This window comes from Colius striatus, chromosome 13 (genome assembly GCF_028858725.1).
Source record: "Colius striatus isolate bColStr4 chromosome 13, bColStr4.1.hap1, whole genome shotgun sequence".
Taxonomy (NCBI): Eukaryota; Metazoa; Chordata; class Aves; order Coliiformes; family Coliidae; genus Colius; species Colius striatus.
In genome coordinates, this window is record NC_084771.1 from 12,222,287 (window position 1) to 12,243,303 (window position 21,017).

Below are 21,017 nucleotides of genomic sequence, written 5' to 3' on the forward strand. Positions count from 1 at the left end.
ACGATGCCTCATCAGCTCATGAATTCCTACCTGTCTATCCTGAATGTCATATTCTAACATAAATTAACATTTACACTTAAGCTATCAGTGTTTCTCACTCAGGCTGCATAAGGACTTAAAGAAAAAAATCCCAGTGCTAACTTTGGAGCAGAAAAATGTCTCTAAATGCATTAGGAAACAAGGCAATGAACCTCTTTGAAATGCTGAAGAGCAGGAAATGAAATGCAGTTCTAATAGCTTTATGGAAGATAAGAACAGGGATCTGCCACTGGATGAGACAACTCACATTGCCACTGGGGCCATCTCCTCTGAGAGGATGAGAGGGAGATGGTTCCCTGGAAGGTTTGCACCTTAAACTTACCATAGCAGTGAGCCCAAAGACTTCCAACAACCACCTTCAGTAGACTTTCTTACATCGAGAGGATGCAATGCCGTGTCCAAGAGAGATGGAACAGTATCGAGATGAAGATGCAGAAAGTGGTGGCCTCCTGCAGTCACCAGGCCAGTATGAGCTTTCATAGCTGTGTGCCAGGCTGGAGGCGACCATCTAGAGTCCCAGAGATGCATTCCTAGGTAGGAACTTCTTTTTTCATCCTCCTAGGTATTATAGTAGCAGAGACTGTTCATCACCATGGACGTGGCAACAGAATCAGGTATATAAGCAGAAGCCCTGTGGGAGCAGCCAACACAGCAGGACACATGGTTTCCTTTGGGTAAATCATTTCTCATTTCTCCAACTTGTGATTATTGATGTAGGGAGCCCACACCCTGCATCTATCTGCATATACACATGATGAGTTGTATGCATTCTGGTAATGAAATACTTAGAATAAAGCCACAACTCTAATACTCCAAAGATAGATGTTTATTGAGTTGCTGAAAAATACAAGTATTCCAGTAAGTTTGTTACATTTAAATGTTAGCTAAAAAAAACCCCTAAAGAAGTTCCTTGTACAGCCTGGTTGTTCCACTCCCCCACTATGAAAATTATGTTGACACAAAGTCAAACCTCTAACAATCACTTGTGAATTCCAGAAAAGTGAACATGTTCTAATTCTTGTGATATTGCCCCTTACTAGTAGCTATGAGCTACTGTGCCAAGTTGTGCATCGCTCAGTTCTGAAGGCAATGTGTTGTAGCTGTGATATTCCTGTTATAATCTACTCTTTGGCTATATAATCAGAATATTTTTAGCATGAGATTCCCATTATTAATGAGGCCTACCTAATTAAACTCACAAATATATATATTTTGCAAACAGGTCTACTAAAGCCATTGCAACACTCAACTTACAACCTATCCTTGAAAGGGTTCCAACAGCCACTTGAGTGACACTTGGAGCCACTCAGCATAACTGATTAATGTGTCTGAAGACAGCACCAGGGAACAGGGGACTTCCATGAAACCATGGATGAGGAGTTCAATTAAAAGTCTCCCAGAGTTTCCACAAACTAAGAGGATCAGAACAGTGATGCTGGAAGCCTGGGGCACTGGAGTTACATCCACCACTGTTGTAGACAGCCATACCTCAGTCAGAGAGGAAAGTTAAAAGGCTACCAGCAAAATCAGCAGCTGAAGGCAGCAAGATGTAGGACAGGTCTGTAAGGACACTGAAGGCAGACACAGTGTGAGAACATATATCTGACAGACTGTGGAGGGAGATGCAGATTTCAAGCCTGACCAAACAACAAAGTTCTATTTAACAGTTCAGCATCTTTGATTTAGGAAATAGGTGCTGAATCAGCTCAGTGTGACTGTGAAAAGGTTGCTGCAGTCAGTAACACCTACACAGACCTAACCTGAAGAATCACTGGGTGAAGGAAGCACTACAAATAAAGATCTACAAAATGTATCCAGTGCTACTAGTGCCCAAATCCTGCTGGAATCAATGCAGCCTGGCAACAGCAGAGACACCTTCAGCAAGGCAGGTGTTGTAACCTATGGTTTGTTTATAGCTGGAGCAACTGTTTACAAAACTTTAACACCTCATGCATGACTCTGAAAAAAAGTCCCCATCTGAGCCATATTATCTACAACTGACAATCTAAAGGAACATACCTGTTTGTGGTACTCTGGTCAAAACTACCAAGCTCAAACGATAATTAAAAGGTGTACACTGCAAAGCTTCATGTATTTTACATGTGTCTTAATACATTTCATGTGGAAATGGCAGAACTGGTTTTGCTCACAACACTTTGCATATTCAGCAGTGACCTTCCCCAAGCAGATGGCCAAAAACCTCATGGTCATGAAGTTCAGCCTGGAACACAGGCCTCTGTATATGGTATCATTCCCCTTGGAGACCTGAAAGGCCTTTTCCTAAGAGGAAAGTTTTCTGTGTATGTGGAAACAGAACACATTCAACAGAATACTTTAGCCACAACCCCCACACTGATTAACTGCAACATTCAAGTTCCAACTGTTTAGAAGCCTTTGTCAAGGGATGGTGCTCACGTTCTTTGTAATGTTGTTCCTCAATTTCTGCTTTATAGTCCCAAATTGTGCTTCATCAGGAAACACAGAACAGCTGGGTGCGTGCAGGTGCAGAACCAAGAGTCTCACAGGGGAAAAAGAGAATATTTACTTTCAATATTCAGGTTTAACAATAAAATTGTCCAGACCTTTAAATCAACAGAAGGTGGTAAACTCACTTTTCTTGTATACAATTCTAACCTACATTTGAATAGCTCAACCTAACTACAGCTCCAAATTCTGGCAGTTCTGTTGCCCTAACCCTGGATTGAGCAATTAACGCCAACCACACAAAAGGTGACCTGTGCTATTGCCAGATCCAACCCAGGGAAGGGGGAGAAAGCAGAACACCTCTGTCTGTAGGAGTTTCTGTACTGGATGAAGATGATCAGCAGCAAGATTCAAAAAACTTACATTGCTCCAAATGTATATGCTGTGACAGTGGGCAGTCTTCATGTTGTACAAGACAGGGAAGTGTGGAAGTGTATACAAACCCTGCTACAGGCGACGGCATCTTTATCTTCACTTATTCTCACCCCTGATGGTCAAAACTGAAGTTGTAACATACTTTATATGTAAAAGTGTCCTAGATTTCCCTGGAAGAAGAGTTAACATTTCTTTTGTTGGTCACTGACAGATGTGACCTGCCTCCTTGCATATCAAACCTGCACCACAGGCATTCGAAAGGACATGCAACAAATCCTCCTTGTTTACTAAGAATAAAGGAAAGTGAAGTGAAATCAAATTGAAGAACTTGACTACATGAAAGTTAAGAAACAGTTTGTATTTTATCCACAGAGTATGTACACTGGTTTTGGAAATGTAGGTTTTATCCATGCAAATTTAATACAAAAACCATCTATTTACATAGAAAATAACAGTAGGAACATTTTCAAAAGAAACACAGACGTTGGAAGCTCCAGCAAGAATGGAAGGCCTGAAAAAAGAGACTTGATACATATGGAGACAATCTTCAGAAGTGTGAAAGATGCACTTCACAAGAACATGAAACGCAGAATGAATTTAAAACGCACTAGCAAAGATGCTGCAAGTATTTACACGATTTAAGCTTCTATTTTTAAATGATCACTCTCCAACTGTGCCTCAGAACTACTTCGGTCACGTCCCGCAACACATTTACATCTCGATCGTCTGGTGACGTTGCGTTGTCCGAGTTTCATAACCACGAGTTACAAAATCAAATAACTGAATACCAACTGAGTGATAATTGTAAACCAACCACATTTTCCTCATCCTACACATTACCTAAGAGTCAAAAAGTATTCACATTATTCCCAACGTAACCCATCAAATGACCCTTCTGCAGTGCCTGCGATGCCCCTCGTGGGAAGCAGAGCCTTGCGTTATCTGCAGGTGCAACAGACAGGAACAGCTGCATCAATGCTTAATACAAACACAACCATATCAACATTGGCATGTGAAGAGCACAACCTTGCACATGCTCCAAAATGCATTTATTAATACCAAGCAGTGGGAGTTCTCATGCCATGAATGGCATCAACAAATCCTAACCAAACAGAGCAAATCTGGAAAGATTTCATTGGGTCGCTCAGATCTAAAAATGAAACAGAAGAAGAAAAACATACCCTTGTGATTATTACCAAATATTCTCCATTTCACATTTTGCCTTCATAAAACTACTGTGAAAAAAAGAAAAGAAGTCATGTTTGCTGTATTTCACACAACTTTGAAAGAAGTGACGAAGTTCTCATTAGTACCCAAGAATTCATTTGAAGTGACTGATTTCATGCTGTAGCCCAAGTTAGAAAACTATTGAGGGAAATTCTGTTTCCATTTAAGTCATTTAGGATGGAAATGACCCTTAAGATCATCAAGTTCAACCATAAAAGCTAATACTCCTAAAATGTTTCCAAAAACAATTAATTTTGATGTCAGTTTGAGCTTCTCCTCAGCATTTGTTAAGATACTAAAGGAGCGTTGGCAAGACTTTTTGGCTTTGTTTGTTTTAAGATCAAGATCCTAAAATAGGTATGGAAAAAAAACACAATAAAAGCTCTTCTTTGAAAAATGTAGTTGGCCATAAAAACCTTGGAACTAAAAATGATGATGTAATTGTTATAACAACTTGTATTCCTTCCACAGAAATTAATCATGTAGCCTAAAGTCATTTTACTTCCCTTTGCCTCTATGTTAAAAAAAAGTGAGAGACAAAGGTCAAAACCAAGGAGGAAACAAATACTGAATATAACCACATATGTAAGATTACATGCTGTCAGAATTGTACTCTGCAAAATGAAGATAAATAAAGCACTTTATCATGCAACAAACATGAGAGCCAGAACTGTTCCTGTGTACGGGCAAGTTTCAACTAAAACTCAGTTAATTAAACATGTTCTCTGGTTTAACAGTCAAGATAAGCAGAAGCTCTCTTCACAAGAAGAGAATCATTTTTTACCTTCCTATTTCTTTTTGGTAAGAGATCTGTGCCATAGTTTCTGATTAAAAAATACAGTTCACCTTTCCTTCCATTTGTAAAGGAATCACTTCTATCCCACAGTGATGTGGGTGCATGTGGAACAAGAACAGCAATTTTCTGTCAGTGAAGTTCTGCAGTTCCTATTCCAAGCTTCACATCTTACTACATCATGCTTCACCAATAGAACTTAAATACTGGTAAACAGCTACTTATCTATTACTCTCAAATAAAGTGACATCTTTTCTTAGTGTTTTTATTCTGATTGCAATCATTTAAATAAAAGAATTCTGCAGCCTGTGCAGGAGGCAGCAGCAGCACATGTCCTTCAGCAGCTGCATCACACAGTCTCACAAAGTTAAGGGTAGAGCAAATGGCAGAAGGGCTTGGAACAGGCCAAATGCTCTACACATTCAACAATGCCTTCTGCAGCACTAGAACAGAGCTATTCAAAACACAGGAGCTTTGGGAAAACCAAGATAACAAATTTCTCAATACCGAAACCTCTACAGAAAGCTCCAGAGTCACCTGCAAACAGGAGAGATTTCACCAGTTTTATGTGTACTGGGGTGGGCTTTTGCTTACTTGCTTTTGTTTTTCCAGTAGAGGTCACTGTAATATGATGCACCTCTTGAGGGAAACAGATACATTAGCCTGACTTAGCGAGGAAGAAGAGAAATTTGAACTATTACAAAACTGTCTCCTATCTGCAAAGAGTGCTAAAAACTCCCTCTGAAGTCAGGTGAATTATTATCGTGTTGTATCTCTGCACTGGTGTACAGACCAGTTCAGAGACAAAACAGCAGACTGCAGCTGCAATATGTTAAACAGCCACCTTTCATACAAACATTTAAGAAATCCTCAGAAGGAAGAAGTGCCAGATGTTTGTCCTTCTCTTCAATACTGAGAAGACAAGTGGAAATTCGGTTTCAGTGAAAACTGATGCCATTTCATTTTTTGTTTCAATTTGGCTACAGATTTATGTCAAAAATCTGAGAAGACTGCTGCTAAATAGTAAGAGATGTGAAATACAGCTTTTAGTGCAGTAAATAACTGATGGTAGTTCTCACCTGCAATTTTGTTGAGGTGACATACCTTCCCAGAGGATGAAAGCTGTGCTTCAAAGTAGCATTTCCTACTGTTTCAATACTGTATATGGCACATCAGGAAATTCACATTAAATAAATGAAACAAGTGTCATATTTTCCAGTTTCCTTTGATTTACTAAGATCACTATTTGTAGTCAGGAATTTGACACTCAAGCTTTGCTAGTATCTAAGGAGTGTAAGCCATGTTTGCTACTGCTTCCAGCTCAGGGGTTTCATAAATCAAAAAGGTGAAACCTTTACTGAAGACAAGAGCAAAATTTGCATTGACTTCAGTGAATTTCTGGGTAAAATCTTAATGACTCAGTATCTCATTGTTTCAAATGTATTCCTCCCCATTTTATGATAATTTTGCTGAGTTTGGAAGGCCTCCAGATCCACGGGTACAAATGGTTTTCTGCATCCTCAGTAGTGTCCCAGCTAGCATACTGGATTAGCAGCACTGTGAAACAGGTGCAAAGCCTTTCTGAGATGCTGTGTGGGATGTCACCACTCTCTGCAACAATTACTTTAAATGCTACTGTGTTAAGATCTCACAATATCTGGGATGTTATTGCTTAAGTGAAAGATTATCCATTGGTGACATACTTCATCCAATAACACAAAGAACAAAAAATACACCAGGCCAGAAGCCCTGTATGTTGAGTTGCTCTGCAACTTACACAGTTCATACCACATTACTGCAGTAACTTTGTACAGAATTCACAACAGAAGCACCCTAGTTAACTCTAACATTTATCAGGAAAACTTAATGCAAGTTCCATGACTTTTCTTCACATCCAAAGCTAAAACCGAGCAACTGCAGTAGGAATTGGGCAGGCCTCTGTTTTTAACCATCCTGTCAGCCGTACCAAGTCATGACACTGCATCCTACACAAAACAGGAACTGGGTATGTCAAACATACTAAATGTTGGGAGGAAGGATTCTGGAATCACCAATGCCACTGGAGAAATTCCTCAAGAAATAAAAGTAAAGAGAAGAGGGATAGTGGCAGGAAGTAATGAACAGTGTGAAGTCACTGTATCTATGAACAAACAAAGGAGAGCATGTTGGGAAACAAATAGAAAAGGTGAAAGGGGATAGTAGGGAAATTCTTGTACAGGGAAGAGAGCAACATTTTCCATGGGCTGCTTTAAAGTTAAAACTTAAAATTCAAAACTTTTTTAGCATCTTTTCTGCAGTTGCTCAAAAAAAATGATGGTAACAACCAATTTCTGCAAGGCTTTAGATTGTTATTATTTGTAAAAGCAGCTAAAGAAAGACGAGAAAAGATTAATCCAGGCACAGTGGACCTTTTCTCAGACTGCTCCTAAGGGTATTCAAAGGGCTTAATCTTTGCAATGCTAAAAAGCCCTGGGAGAATCATGATTCTCCTTCCCTAGAAATGTGGAGAAGGTCACAGTAACTTCCACTGAATGGCAAAGCAAGTCTGTTTCTACCAAGTTTGTGGGGAAGAACTCGAGAGCACTAAAAAAAATTGAAATGGTATTTGAGTAGTTTTCAACTTCAGAGATACAGTTTAAAATCAGTACATTAATTTCATATCCAGTTTTCAAGGTACTTAATAAAATAAGTCATTAATATAAAAAAATAAGCTAAGCTTAAAAAATAAAAGACCTGGCCAGCATCTGGCATGCTCCATCAAGGGAGCTCTTAATGTTTACACTGTGATATAACTAAAAATTTTGTTCTACTAGGAAAAATGTTACTTTTAAGATCAAAAAATGTATTTAAATATATGACAATGAAATAGTAGAGTAGATCAGTTTAAGCCAGATGACTGACAGTGCTCATTTCCAGTCAGCGATTCTACAGCTAACGTACTGAAATAGAACTTTGTAACGTTAATACCATAGCAAGGAACAGAAAGACAATGACCTATTCTTTTTCAATGCTTGTCTTCTTCAAATGTTGCAGACAACAAGCATTTTGCTTAATGAATTACGTTATTTGTTCACTTTAGCCTTAGCATGGCTTTTCAGATACTTCCTTTAATTAAGAAAACAGAGACTGAAGTTGTTAAAAATACGTGGATGATTTAAAAAACAGAGATATTTGAAATTCCATATTTCAAACAGTCAAAGCAACACAGTTTCCTCAAATAAGTGTTTATGTAAACTAAGATTTATACTGAGGACTTTGCACTGTTTTACACCAGCCTCTCCAGGAGCTGTAGTTTAAGAAAGCGTTATATATAAACAATAGTGGGTTTTGACTATTACATGATTCAGCTTTTATCAACGAATTTTAAAATACACCTTTTCCTGATGACAAGATTTTTTAAAAGGCTATTTTTCCTCTCAGCTCTTGATTTTAAGGGCTACAGTAAATGAAGGAAGGAGTAAACAATACCCTTCCCTCATTTCTTTTTAATGAATAAGAGGTCTCGATCAATTGGAAAGAACAAAATCAAATCTTGTCACACACTTGGCACACATATCCCTCAACTGAAATTAATTTGGCCTGAAAGAAGATCTGTGACAGTCAGATCTGTTGGTGTTTTTAAATTTAGCTACCTATTCATGAAGAACAAACTAATGCAAACACATTTATTACTAACATGATGAAATTACTTGGAACTTGTTTGGAGATGAACTCAACTCTGTGTGGTTTCAGAATGTTCTCAAAACACTGAGAATTTGTGCAGCAGCAAACACATACTTAAACTCAGAAGTTTCAAAAAATCACCACTGTGGAGTTGTTTTCTTTTTTCACATTTATCCAGACAAGTCCAATGTCTCAGCACAGTGACATTTGTACAAACTGATCCATGTGCTATGCCACGCTTGTGTAAGTCACACAATAAGTCCCGTAAACATTAAAAAGATAAACACTGCTATTTCCCAACTAAATTATGGATATATCTGTTGTAAAAATGTAATGTGAGATAAGGAGCAGTATTACACAAAATCCTGAAAGTCACAGCGTAAACCTGAGATTTTTGGCAGTCTTATCAAAATGTCCTAAATTACTCTGTATGCATCATTAGTCCTCATGTCTTACCAGGGATATTTGTCCCAAACAAAGAAAGAGTAGACAACTTCTGGGGGTTTTTTTTGTCCAACAATACATTAAACAAAAAGTGATTAGGTATTATCAAATTAAATATCATAAATAAAAAGTATTTACAGTATTTTCTAATCATCAGACAACAAAGTAACCAAGTAAATTGTGCAAACTGAAAACACTCAACATCAAAAATGTGAAGTATTTACTTCAATCTCCACATACTGATTTTACAAAAAACTATTAAAATATTTAAAAATTTCCATTTCATCTATTTCAAACAAAGAAATTTCAAAAATGTTTAAGACTAGTAAGAGTTATCAATTACACAGGCACTTCACATGTAAACAATCTACAGTACAACTGAAATAAAATATTTGGCACCAACCTAGAAGACTGGAAAAAACTCAATAAAATGTGTTCTTTTCCCATTTTATACTGTTTGGTGTAATCACCGTACACTCAGACTCAATACTGGCAATGTTAGAAGTGTGTAAGTTACAATCAGGAGTGCAAAAGGATAAAGAATGCAAATATTAAGCTTTCTGAGAGAGTGAAAGTGGATTACAAGTGATCAGCCGCTCACATTTTTGCCGTCATCCCATTGCAACGTTTTTTGTCTTACCCTTAAATCAACTGATTGACTTGAAAGATTCAAGTGGCACGGGAAGAGGGGACAGGGAGGGGTTGGTGTCTGTTTTGCACTTTGAAAATGATTCCAAATTGTCAACATAGGAAAAGAAATCCAGCATTTAACTGTAACACTGAGATGTTAAATGGCAGCTTTTAACTTAACCGGATAGAGAACCTGATGCTACTGCAATCTCTTTGTGCATCCATTACAAAAGAAAAGAAAGAATAATTATGGTCTCTTAACTGTCAGCTGACTCCAAGGTTTTCACATATAACTCCAAAGTAAGGCTCTCTACAGCATCTGGGCAGATAGTTTTTGATGGCTTGGGTGTTCCCACGTAGGAAGTCGAACTGTCTTTGAGCAATCCAAATCAACAGATCAAATGGTATGTTGTCTAAGTTCCAAGAAGTCATGTCACATGGAGGAAAGCTGAGATACTTTCAGTGTAGGCAATTCAAGCAGAGCTTGAACTGTGAGGCCAACCTTTACCAGACCCCTTTCTTCCAGAATGTGATGAGGCAAGCAAAGTCTCTCCTGCAAAATAAAGCAGTAACTTTATCAAGCTTCATTCATTTTCCCCCCAAGGTGCGTTACCAAACACATTTCTCTCTGAAGTCACACATAGATCACTAAGGCCAAAAACAAAGAGTCTTTGGCCTTAAAGTTCACATTTAAATTTCTCCACAGTAACAGAGTGCTCAGAAATTATCTCTAGAATCTGTTTTAAGTGTTAAACTATGACAACATCAGAAGAGACATAAAAGACTTAATTTCACAGCCAAACACTGTTTCTTTTCATAAGCAGAGCAACAACCACAAGCTGACGGGCACTGTTGGCTCAGTGGTCTACTTGTCCCTTCCCTTGTTTTGTAGGCTTATTACCAATTTTTCTCTTGGGAAAACTTGAAGTGCTGATAGACGAGGTCCTCATTCCCCAAGAAAATCATCTTTCAGCTTCAAACTTCAGCAAAAGTGGACAATTTCCCCAAGTGCTGTCTGGTATTACATGTAATTCAGGAGGTAAATCTTAGTATCTCTAACTTTTGAATATTCTGTGACATTAGACAGAAGAGTAACCCAGGCTTCTAAATACATGAACTGATTTTCTTGTTCCACTAAAAAGGGTCAAGGGAGTTTCTTGTCTCCTGTAATATTCAGGGAATTATTTAATCTTCAGTTTTTTTCCCCTCATGCAGGGAAGAGGATGACCTTGTGCAACGGAAGCATGAATAATGGGCTGCAACTATGGCCATGCTAAAGACATCTTATCAGTTGGGCAACCCATTTCTGTAATTGTGATGAATTTCATTGTCTGCCTAGGAAAAATCCTGTAAAGTGAGTCACTGTTCTCAAGATTTTCAAATACTACATCATCCTCTTGCATCTGTTCTGTGGTTTAGATAACAAAAATAATACTGATCTCCCTTTAAAATCGATTACTATTTCTAGTCAGTTACTAGAAACCCATAAAGTAGCTTCCTCAAGGTTATGCCACAGGCCATAAATGGGACTTTTTGTATTTTCAAGTTCCCTTGTATTATAATCACTAGTGCTCCTTGAATTAAGTCTCCTCAAAAATGCAACTTTGTTATCTGCTTAACATCTCTGTGACTATAACTATAAAGTCAATAAAACAATTGGTGTACCTGTGGGACGCCCAATTTTTTACAAGCATCAAGAAAGTTTTCAACGTTTCTTCGGCACTTTGCCATACTGAGTTTAGGCTGTAAAGACAGGATGTTAGATCTTCATCATACATTCGTGAAGGATTGTGTATTTCTGATGCAAATTCAGTTACAGTTGCTAAAACACAGAACAAATTCTATGAAGGCTTCAGTATATGAATACAGCTCTTAAAACTTCTGAGCCTTGGTTAATGCTTCTTGCAGAAAAATTCAAGTGAGGAATGCAAACAATACAATTCATGATATTTTAGTACTGAACTTCAAAAGCTTGTTTTCATGCAAGATGCAACAAAAGTGAGATAAATGACTTACCACTGCTGGCGATGGTACATGAATGCTGGCAACAGAACGTGGCCTTATGTGATTGGCTAAATGGCAAAGAACTACTCCATCCATCAACGCTGCTCCAATGTCGTCAGGCAAAATTACTTTTAACCTTGACTCAAGATTCTGTTGAAAAGTCCAGAAGTTACTTCCACCATTAGCTAGTTGTTGTGGTTTTTTTTTAATTTAAATCCATGGTATTTTAGAGCATTCCATTTAAAAGAGACATTTTAATACTAAAGTGAGCAGAATCAACTAGCACTTTACTGAGTACAAATATCCTTTTCATCATTAACCTTACATTCCTTTTGTTTGTTCTGTTTGATTATTCAATGACACAACCACATATACTGAGAAAGACATTCAGTCAAGAACTACCATGATACACAGCTCTCAAAGCCATATGATGGACTAACCACTCAGAATAGGAAAGCACAGAATTTAAGGACATAAACATTGGGCTGAAGTCTTCATTAGCTGTTAGGGTGCAGGACTTGTGGGATGAAGTCATACATAATTTTACTGAGAAGAAAAAAAAAGGAACACAACCATTTTGGGCATGGCTGTTGCACACCTGCAGATGACAGTTAAACAGCTGCGGAAAAGGTGGCCAAGAAGTGCCCACGTTGGTATTGCAAAACAAAGAAAGGAGGCAAGGAATACTTTTTCCCATCCCGACAACTCTTCACTGCTCAGGGAGTGCACCAGATAAGAGAGAACAGGCTTCACAGAAGTTACACCCCACATTAGTACTGCCCTGGAAAGCAGAAGTGCTGCAATTACTGTTAACTATAACTGCTAAGTATCTTGAGAATAGAACTACACAGAAAACAACCTACAGAAAGTCTGAAATACAGCATTTGGCTGTTCATATGACTATAACCACTTTTCTTCAAATCTCAGGTCAAGTAGCAGCAAACTCAGGCGTATTGTCTCCCTAAGAAAACATAAACCTCAGAAACCTAGAAGAATTTTTCATTTCACTTTATTTTTCAGTTAAAAAATCCCATTATAATAAAGGTTTAAATTGTGGTACAAAGAAAACTAAATGCATTATACCCATATAGTAAATAATGGTACATACATTGCGAAGCTGTCTTATTTGTTCCCTTTCTTCCCTTAAATGCTCCATTTTCCTCCTCATTGTAAATCCAGGATCCACTGCACCATAGTCCTGGCGTGATGCACGGCTGAAAGCTATTAAACATTAGTGAAGTTAGTTTTCAGAATTAGTCAGATCAAAAAAATGCAGTGACTAAAAACCTGAAACCAAGGACAAAAACAGGAAAAAAAAGCTGCACAACTTCTCAGAAGAAATATATTTAAATATCCCGATCCTTAAGTACCTTTCAAATAAAATATAAAGGGCATATTACTTAACTGCAAACAGGTAACTGAAAATATGGAGATAAAGTTGACTTCAAAATTCAGTATCTTTTTGAGATACACAGCTTCATAGAATCATAGAATGGTAGGGGTTGGAAGGGACCTTTAGAGATCATCTAGTCCAATTCCCCTGCAGAAGCAAGTTCACCTAGATCAGGTCGCAAAGAAACATGTCCAGGTGTTTCTCTTCAAGAAAGGAGACTCCACAACCCCTCTGGGCAGCCTGTGCCAGGGCTCCCTCACCTGAACAGTGAAATAGTTTCTTCTTATGTTTAACTTCATTTGCAGTTCTCCAAGCTTTTCTGGCTAACTGGCTTTGAAAGTATCTTCATTGTGTTTTACTTTTAATCAAGTATAAAGTCTTTATGAAGACTGAAAAAGGAGGTAGAACTCCCCAAAACAATTTACAAAAAAAGACTTAGAAAAAGTATATGTACACACACGTGCACACGTTAGCTGTGCAGATCACACAGTGATTGCTTCGAGGACTAGTTGAAAAACATGAAATTTGTCATTTGAAAATTCAGAGCTCTTTAAAAAGAAGGTCAGTTAAATAATTACATTCACTATTCCTCATGGTCAGAAAGGCTTCAAATGACAATTCTATTACTTTATAGAACACTGGCAAATAAAAATCCTTCTGTACAAATAACACAATATCCATCTTACCTCACGCTTTTGAGACAAAAAAGTCAATACTTACACCTTTAGAACTTTCTATATTGTTTCTAATAGTTTGGATTTTAGCACTAGATCTAGCAATTGAAAATAACAAATCTTTATGGATACTCTTGCAACCATCACTGTGATTTTTTATATTAGGACAGTATGTAGTCTGCATACAGAAAAATGCAATTGCACGTTACCAACATATCTATGGAAACACCTAAAAACCACAAGGATTTTGTCTTGTAACTAAGGAAGAAGATGCCATTCACCTTCCTAGAACTCAGTGAAAAGAGTGCTGCTGTTTTACAGCTTCCTAGGAGACCTGCCACCACACTGAGAAGAGCTGGGCTGAAAAGTCTTCTCCTCCAATTTTCACCTTCCTGCACTCAAGGATGTAGGTAACTCTGAAGCCTCTAAATGATCATACAGCCTGGTACATGCAACTAACCTAACTATATCTGGCAGAGAAGTTTCATGCACCTGCTTACAAATGTCAAGTGATATAAGGGCCCTAAAGAAGCTACTTCACAACCTCAGATAGACATATCTTGCTACTGAGAGCTCACAGACTAGTATTAAGGAGGTCAAGCTTTGCTACCATAAACATTGAATAAATTTAAACTGAAGAGTTGAGGTCACTTAATGAATTTGCACAGACTGTTCCCTTAAAAACAGAGAAGAGTGGTATTAACTCGAAAAAAGATTACACAGTGACTTTTCCAAACTGTGTTTTACACTGTCAATATCCAACGGCAGAGTCTTGGAAGAGTCAGAGTGCAACAAAGCACTAAGCCATAAAACTCCTGACAAAGCCATCAGTGCTCAAAACACCCTTTCAAAGGCCAAATTACAAAACCCTACTTCTCTTGAAACCCTCCTGCCTCGGCAACCGAGTCTCAAGAAGAATTGCATGCTGTTTCTCTGTACTTTGACAGTAATTAAATATGCACAAAACTAATCAGGGGGAAAAAAAATGAAAATTAATTTAAAAAAACCCCAAAACACTGTGCAACTTGGACAACTTTCTATTATTCGTTTGCCAACGCAGCTGTCTGTGTCTTTCCCAGTACTATGCTTTTGGTAAATAAACTGAGTGGATTGCTGTACTGTGGCATCTCTTCATATTCACTTCAATTCATGCATCTGCTATCCTTACCATCTAATCCAGACTGGGAAAAAAACCACCTGTTCTATCATGGTATGCTAGAGAACAGCAGCTTACCTGACCTTGGTTTGAGACCAAATGGACCATGAGTGTTACTATCTGTCCTTTCATAATCCTGTTAAAAAAGATAGAGTCAATTTTCTTCCACACTAACTTTTGTTCTCATTAAGATAATGTTTAAATTACCCTTGCTCAAAAAATGAGTCCTTCTGCTTAACCATAGCACACTCTTCTGAAGAGAACAGTGTAAAAATAAATGGAATGAAAGTAACCTCCCCACATGCAGATAAAAGTATCCTACTGAGGAAAAAAAGCAGCACCAGGTTAACTAAAATCTCTAAACCATTTCAAACTACTGCAAACCATTCTGTGAACACAGTTCTGAGTCAGCTGTAAGCAAATGCAAATCTTCTCCCAACTTTAACAACAAAATATTTCTTAAGAAGTGTTTACTTTCTGTTACGAAGATCACGTTTTTCTCATTTCACCATCTAAAAACAGAGATGCACTCAGTGATTTGGTATGTACATGAGATGCCCTTATGTCAACTCATTTCACTGTATTTGGGAGATGTTCTCATTCTGCTGCCTCAGGTTCCTTATTGAATGAGATGGAAATGTTAATAAGCTTTGGTATGCTTTGTTCAGAGCTCAGTAGCGTAGTGCAGCCACAGTGAGACTACACAGACAGCTAACAGAATTGAATGAAGCTGCAAGGCTTCATCACAAAGGTGGCAGCTTGGTTTGTAAAGGATGAAACTCCCCAAGAGGTGTAAGTACACTTGCATTCCCTGTGATATATAAAAGACTAAACCACAAGTTTTACTTAAAACCCTCTGAATGGCTAGTGCACAGGGGATATGTACAAAATATGGCAAATTGGATTGCTGTTTTAATAGCTATTTTCATTAGAAAAGATAATTGAGACAAAGCAACGCATGAGTCAAAAGAAGAAATCTAGGAGATATCAAATAGACACAAAAGTAAAATAAGTTGTAATATCTGTCTCTTGTTGCCATCTACTTTAAAATTTTAACTATGATTAAGTATTTCTAACTGTAGTTTTAAAAGAAACTAAAAGCATTTTGTCTGCATGGAAAACCTGGTGATAGGTAATGCACACAAAGAAATGTCTGCTGAATGAAAAACAAAATCACAAACTTGTACCTCAGACGACACAGGAGACTGTGGAGACACATTAGTATTATCACTGTCTTGCTAAAAAGAAATCAAAGAGATGAAATTATAAAAATTAAAGTTATGATTTAACAAGAAACATGAAATATGAAATACATAATACATGACACATGCAACATTTGTCAAATTTAAAAACCTGTAAGTCAAGGAAACACTGTTCACTGTTTAACGTCAACTATTTCTATTACCTCTGTTTGACAGGTGAATTAACCTTGCTATTACCAAAGCAAGTAAAGCCCTACTTTTCCCCAGTACACAATCTTGATGACTTTTTCCCAGAAAGGAGTGCAATATTTAATTCTGCTATGGTTTGGATTGCAGGTTCATTTGTGTGGACTCTAGCCATTGTTTTCCTGTTCTGTGACTGTGTTCATAAAAGACAAGTGAAAGAAACGCTTTCTTTAGTATCTTACACGACTACTATTTCTCACCTCATCATTTTCATTTCCACTTGAACTCTTCCTGGAAGACTTATACTGCAAAACACACACAATTGTTACTTTAAAATGGAAGTATGATTTTCATTTGAACTAAATGACTTGATATCATTCAGATGTTACTTATTACTGGGTCAAGCTGCTGAGAAAAAAAAAAACCCATGTTACAGAATCAAAGGAGCAAAAAAAAAAAAAAAAGAGAAACAAAAGAGAAAAGGAACATCTAGTTCCAAGGCTAGTCAAGATCTTAATTGTGTTGATTAGAGGGCAAGAGCAATTTAAAACTAAAGGCTTCTATAATGCAAACTCTGACTGCATATGACAACTGATACAAGTGAAAAGATCTTACCTGCTACACTATGAAGCATTATTTATTAGAAAACAAACATGCAACCTGTGAAAGTTACTTTTAAAATATGTTTTGTTAACTTTAAGATTGCTTACAATTGCTGATTGGTTTCTCAGAACAGCAGTAGTACCTGTTTTTTTTCCCCACTTTGTCATGGAAGACAGACTTCATTTCACTTGCTCATTGCCCTGTTTTTGCAAAGGAAATAGTGATACAGCGGGTTTTTGTTATTGGTGTAGGCTGCTTAATGCAATTCTGAGCACACCTACAGCTGCATAGTGTGATTTGAGGTACCTGCTTCCATTACAAAGCTTGAAACTGAACTTTCTATTAGCATTCTAAAACATTCTTTATGGATTCTTATGTAAGTTATGAGGGATCACTGGTAAAGGTTTTGTATTGGTAGCACTGCTGAGTCAAATGACTGAATTCTGGTTTACTTAAAAGTTTCTCCCCTTAACCTCAAAGACTGCAGGGGAAAATTTATTTAGGGATCAAAACTCAGTAAAGAAAATACAAGTCCATAAATTCTTTAGGAAAAAAAAATAGTTTCCATAATCACAAGAACATATCTGAGCTGTATGACACACTGTTTTTCCTAGAATTTCATTTCTTGGAAATTCCCTAGCATTTCATAAAGAGGTTTGATGGCAAAAATACAAGAAACTGATTTCTTACGTGACACATTTAATTTTAACTCAAGCTAGCACTGGTCAGAATTCTCCTATTTCTTTACCATACCCCAAAAGAATTTTTATTTAATGCTGCTAGTAGTTAGTATTTGCTCTGCAATAAGCAGCCACTGACATCTGGTGACCAAACATTCACATTACAGCAGTGAAGTAATACAAAGAAAACTGCCTCTAAAATGCAAACTAATGCAGTGAGAACCTAAAGGCATAAATCATTCTTATAACCCTGCTGCACAAAAAAGTAACATATCTTTTCCTTACACTACAAAACAACCAATAACATGTCCCTTGAAATGGATGGGCAAGGACCAATGACTGAAGATCAGTTTCTGCTTTTACCAGAAGACACCTATAAATTACTTTCTTTTATTTAAAGGGTAATGAAAGTGTTTTCAGTTGATTTTTTCCTCCTGGTTTTCCTGCACTCTCACATTACCCTAAATAGAAACATATATACTATTTAACTCAAAAGAGACAAATAAAACATTACAGGTTACATGCCAAACTAAAAGCATGACAACCTTTGAGGATTTCTTACCATTAGTTAGTTACAGTTTCCTCTACTCTCATTAAAGTGCCATCCACTCAGACTCGCCCCCTTACCTTTAAATACTCTTTTCTAATTTGTTTACTTCTCCTTCTTTCCTCATTCTGCCAAATCACTGGCTGTGTTTCTGGCCAACGCTGTTCGTCTGTTGAATCCTTCTGGTTTTCCAGTGGCTAGAAAGTTCAGAAATATTTTTGTGTAATATATAAATATGCTTTCTGTGCATTAACACCAATTATTATGAACTACAATTTTTAATTGTTTGTCCCTTTCATAGTCCAGCTTTATGACATGAAAGCATGTCGTGCTTTAATCCCAGCCAGAAATTAAGCACTATAAAGCCACTTGTTTCCTCCTCTCCCTCTTGGTGTGACAGAGAAGAAAATCGGCCAAAACCAAAACTCGTGGGTTGAGATAAAATCTTTAGTAACTAAAATGAAATAAAATGTAGCAACAGTTAAAAATTTAATCATAAGCATAATAACATATAGAAAGAAAAAAAAAACCTATAAAGACCCAAGTGCTGCCCAGTGCAGTTGCTTCCCATGCACTGATCGATGCCCAAGCAGCATCTACCTCTCCCCAACCAACTCCCCCAGTTTCTACACTGGGTAAGACATTCTATGGTGTGGAATAGCCCTTTGGCTAGTTCAGCTCAGCTGTCCTGGCCACACAACAGAAAGAAAATTAACTCTATGCCAGCCAAAACCCAAGATAAAGTGTTACCGGTCATCATGGTGATTTTAGGAAAAATCACTTATTTGCTTTCAAGAAAACAACACTCTTTTCTGCATTGAGCCTAATTTTTGCAGGTGTGTTAGGAAGCCATCCAATGGCTGCCACAAATAGCTTAAAAAACAGAACTTTGTAAGCCACTAGCACAGCTAACCTCTCTATCTGAATATTCATTGATTCATTGCACAGGAAATAGATGGCTGGAACAAAACAATTTAAGTACTTGTCCGCTGTTTCTTTCTCAAAGATTACACACATCAACTAGCTATAAAAGAAACGTCTCTTTCGCAGTATTGTATTATGCAACAGATTCTGAAGAGACAGCTAAAGCAGAGTTATTCTGAAAATAACAATGAATATGTATGAATGTCTATTTTTGAAAAACTGACAGCAGATAATCTGAAGGGATCATCTCAGAAAGCATTTCCCATTACCACCTCATATTAGAATATCAGGCTATTTAAAGCAACTGGAAATACCCGATGAATTAAAACTTGAAATAATAAAAAACTACTCTCTCCATTTTCACTGCAATTTTATCACATCACACAATCTATGTGAGGTATAGGCAAAACCCTACATAATTCAAACCATTTTGTACTTTTAGAAACAACACCAAACCTTATAGTGAGGCAATAAAATTTATAAGTAAAGAAACACTAAAGCCAAGTAAAACTTACATATTAACCTCAAAATCTTAAAGCTAGTACCATATGCTCTTAAGACAAAAGGCCTCCATTATATACAAGTCAAATTATCTTGAAGCATGAGTCCTTCAAAGACTTTCCATTTTCCAACACAATTACATATACACAATAACTGTGTGTAAGTAACCACAGGAATGTGTAAGTATTCAGACAGAAATAAATAGATAGAATCAATGCTCATATATGAAGTCACCACATTTACATTTGGATATTTACCTGCCAACTATATGGGGACACTGGCGAATTCACTTCATCTGTTGAGACACTAAAAATCAAGATGAGAAGAGTTATGAAATGTTTTAAAGAACACAAAAAAACTAGTACAAAGTAACTACATACTATTTTGAAAGTAAACACTTCAAAATCAACTTCTCCGCACCACTACAATGTTTCTTGGCAACCTATACATGGATGTCAAAACGTGGATAAAATGTATGACCATCTGAGTAAAATCTCAAATCATTTAATTTTCCTCTACCATACACTCTCTTCCACATTATAGCACTTGATTCAGATCAAGGTTTTTCTTAAGCAACTTGATTTTAGAGATTACTAATTTCTCCTTTGTTGTCTCACATCTCAAAACAACCAATGAAATATTTTGTTCAAAGCTTTTCGACACATCCTCCACAGGCACTAAAGGTTTTTCAGGTTGAATTCCCAGCAGTACTATTCAACAGTGCTTAAGAGCACAAACCAACTGCCAGGGAGGAAAATCTGGATACCTAAGCACAGATGTCTGTAACATCTAAAACTGAATTCCTGTCTTTGGGCACTTGAATTGCTGCTGTAATCACACCCACAAATTAGTTTCTGGGTGACATCAGCTTTCATAAAGGCTCAAAAGAACTTTTCTTTTTTAAGCTGAAAGAAAGAATCACACAGAATGGCAGAGGTTGGAAGGGACCTCTAAGAGATCACCTAGTCCAACCTCTCTTCTAAAGCAGGTCCACCTATATCAGGTCACACAGGAATGCATCCAAGAATAGATTATTGTGTACCTTCTATTTCGAGTTAAAAATCATTATGACAGAAGATGGCAGTAGTGACACAGAATAAGTATAAAAATTAATAATACAATACTAAAAGCTGTGATACATTGAAGTATATCGATACCATTTTTCAGATTCCATTGGTTGCTTTGGCCTGCTCCTTGTGCTTACTGAAACTGAATGATTAAGAAGCCTAGAAAGAAAGAAAATACATATTTATTCAACAGCTTTGTAGTTTGTTTTGTTAGAATATGTTACTTTTACTGCACATTTCCTGTAAATGTTTTGGACATTAAGGTGACATTTCCAGTAAAATTAGAATAGGTATGTGCATACACATCTGAAATCCAAGCCCAATCCTGCTTCCATTTAAGTCAACAATATTGTTTCCAGCTCTTGAAATATTTCAAGTTCTGAATTTTGCCATTTCAACTCATCTCACTTTATGACAATTCAAAC

At 37.1% G+C, this 21,017-nt stretch overlaps 1 protein-coding gene across 1 annotated transcript in view; it reads right to left on the reverse strand.

Moving 5' to 3' along the window:
* Positions 1 to 3,237: 3,237 nt before the first annotated feature.
* The window catches only part of LRCH2 (leucine rich repeats and calponin homology domain containing 2), a 59,132-nt gene continuing 41,352 nt past the window's right edge, over positions 3,238 to 21,017 (reverse strand). Inside the window, exons 14-23 of the mRNA XM_062007004.1 lie at positions 20,683 to 20,751; positions 19,783 to 19,831; positions 18,181 to 18,297; positions 16,531 to 16,575; positions 16,070 to 16,120; positions 14,961 to 15,018; positions 12,768 to 12,880; positions 11,672 to 11,809; positions 11,321 to 11,398; positions 3,238 to 10,208 (exon numbers count right to left, since the gene is read on the reverse strand). Coding sequence (XP_061862988.1) covers positions 10,089 to 10,208; positions 11,321 to 11,398; positions 11,672 to 11,809; positions 12,768 to 12,880; positions 14,961 to 15,018; positions 16,070 to 16,120; positions 16,531 to 16,575; positions 18,181 to 18,297; positions 19,783 to 19,831; positions 20,683 to 20,751 — 838 coding nt within the window. The 3' untranslated portion in view covers positions 3,238 to 10,088. The remainder of the gene's footprint in view (positions 10,209 to 11,320; positions 11,399 to 11,671; positions 11,810 to 12,767; positions 12,881 to 14,960; positions 15,019 to 16,069; positions 16,121 to 16,530; positions 16,576 to 18,180; positions 18,298 to 19,782; positions 19,832 to 20,682; positions 20,752 to 21,017) is intronic.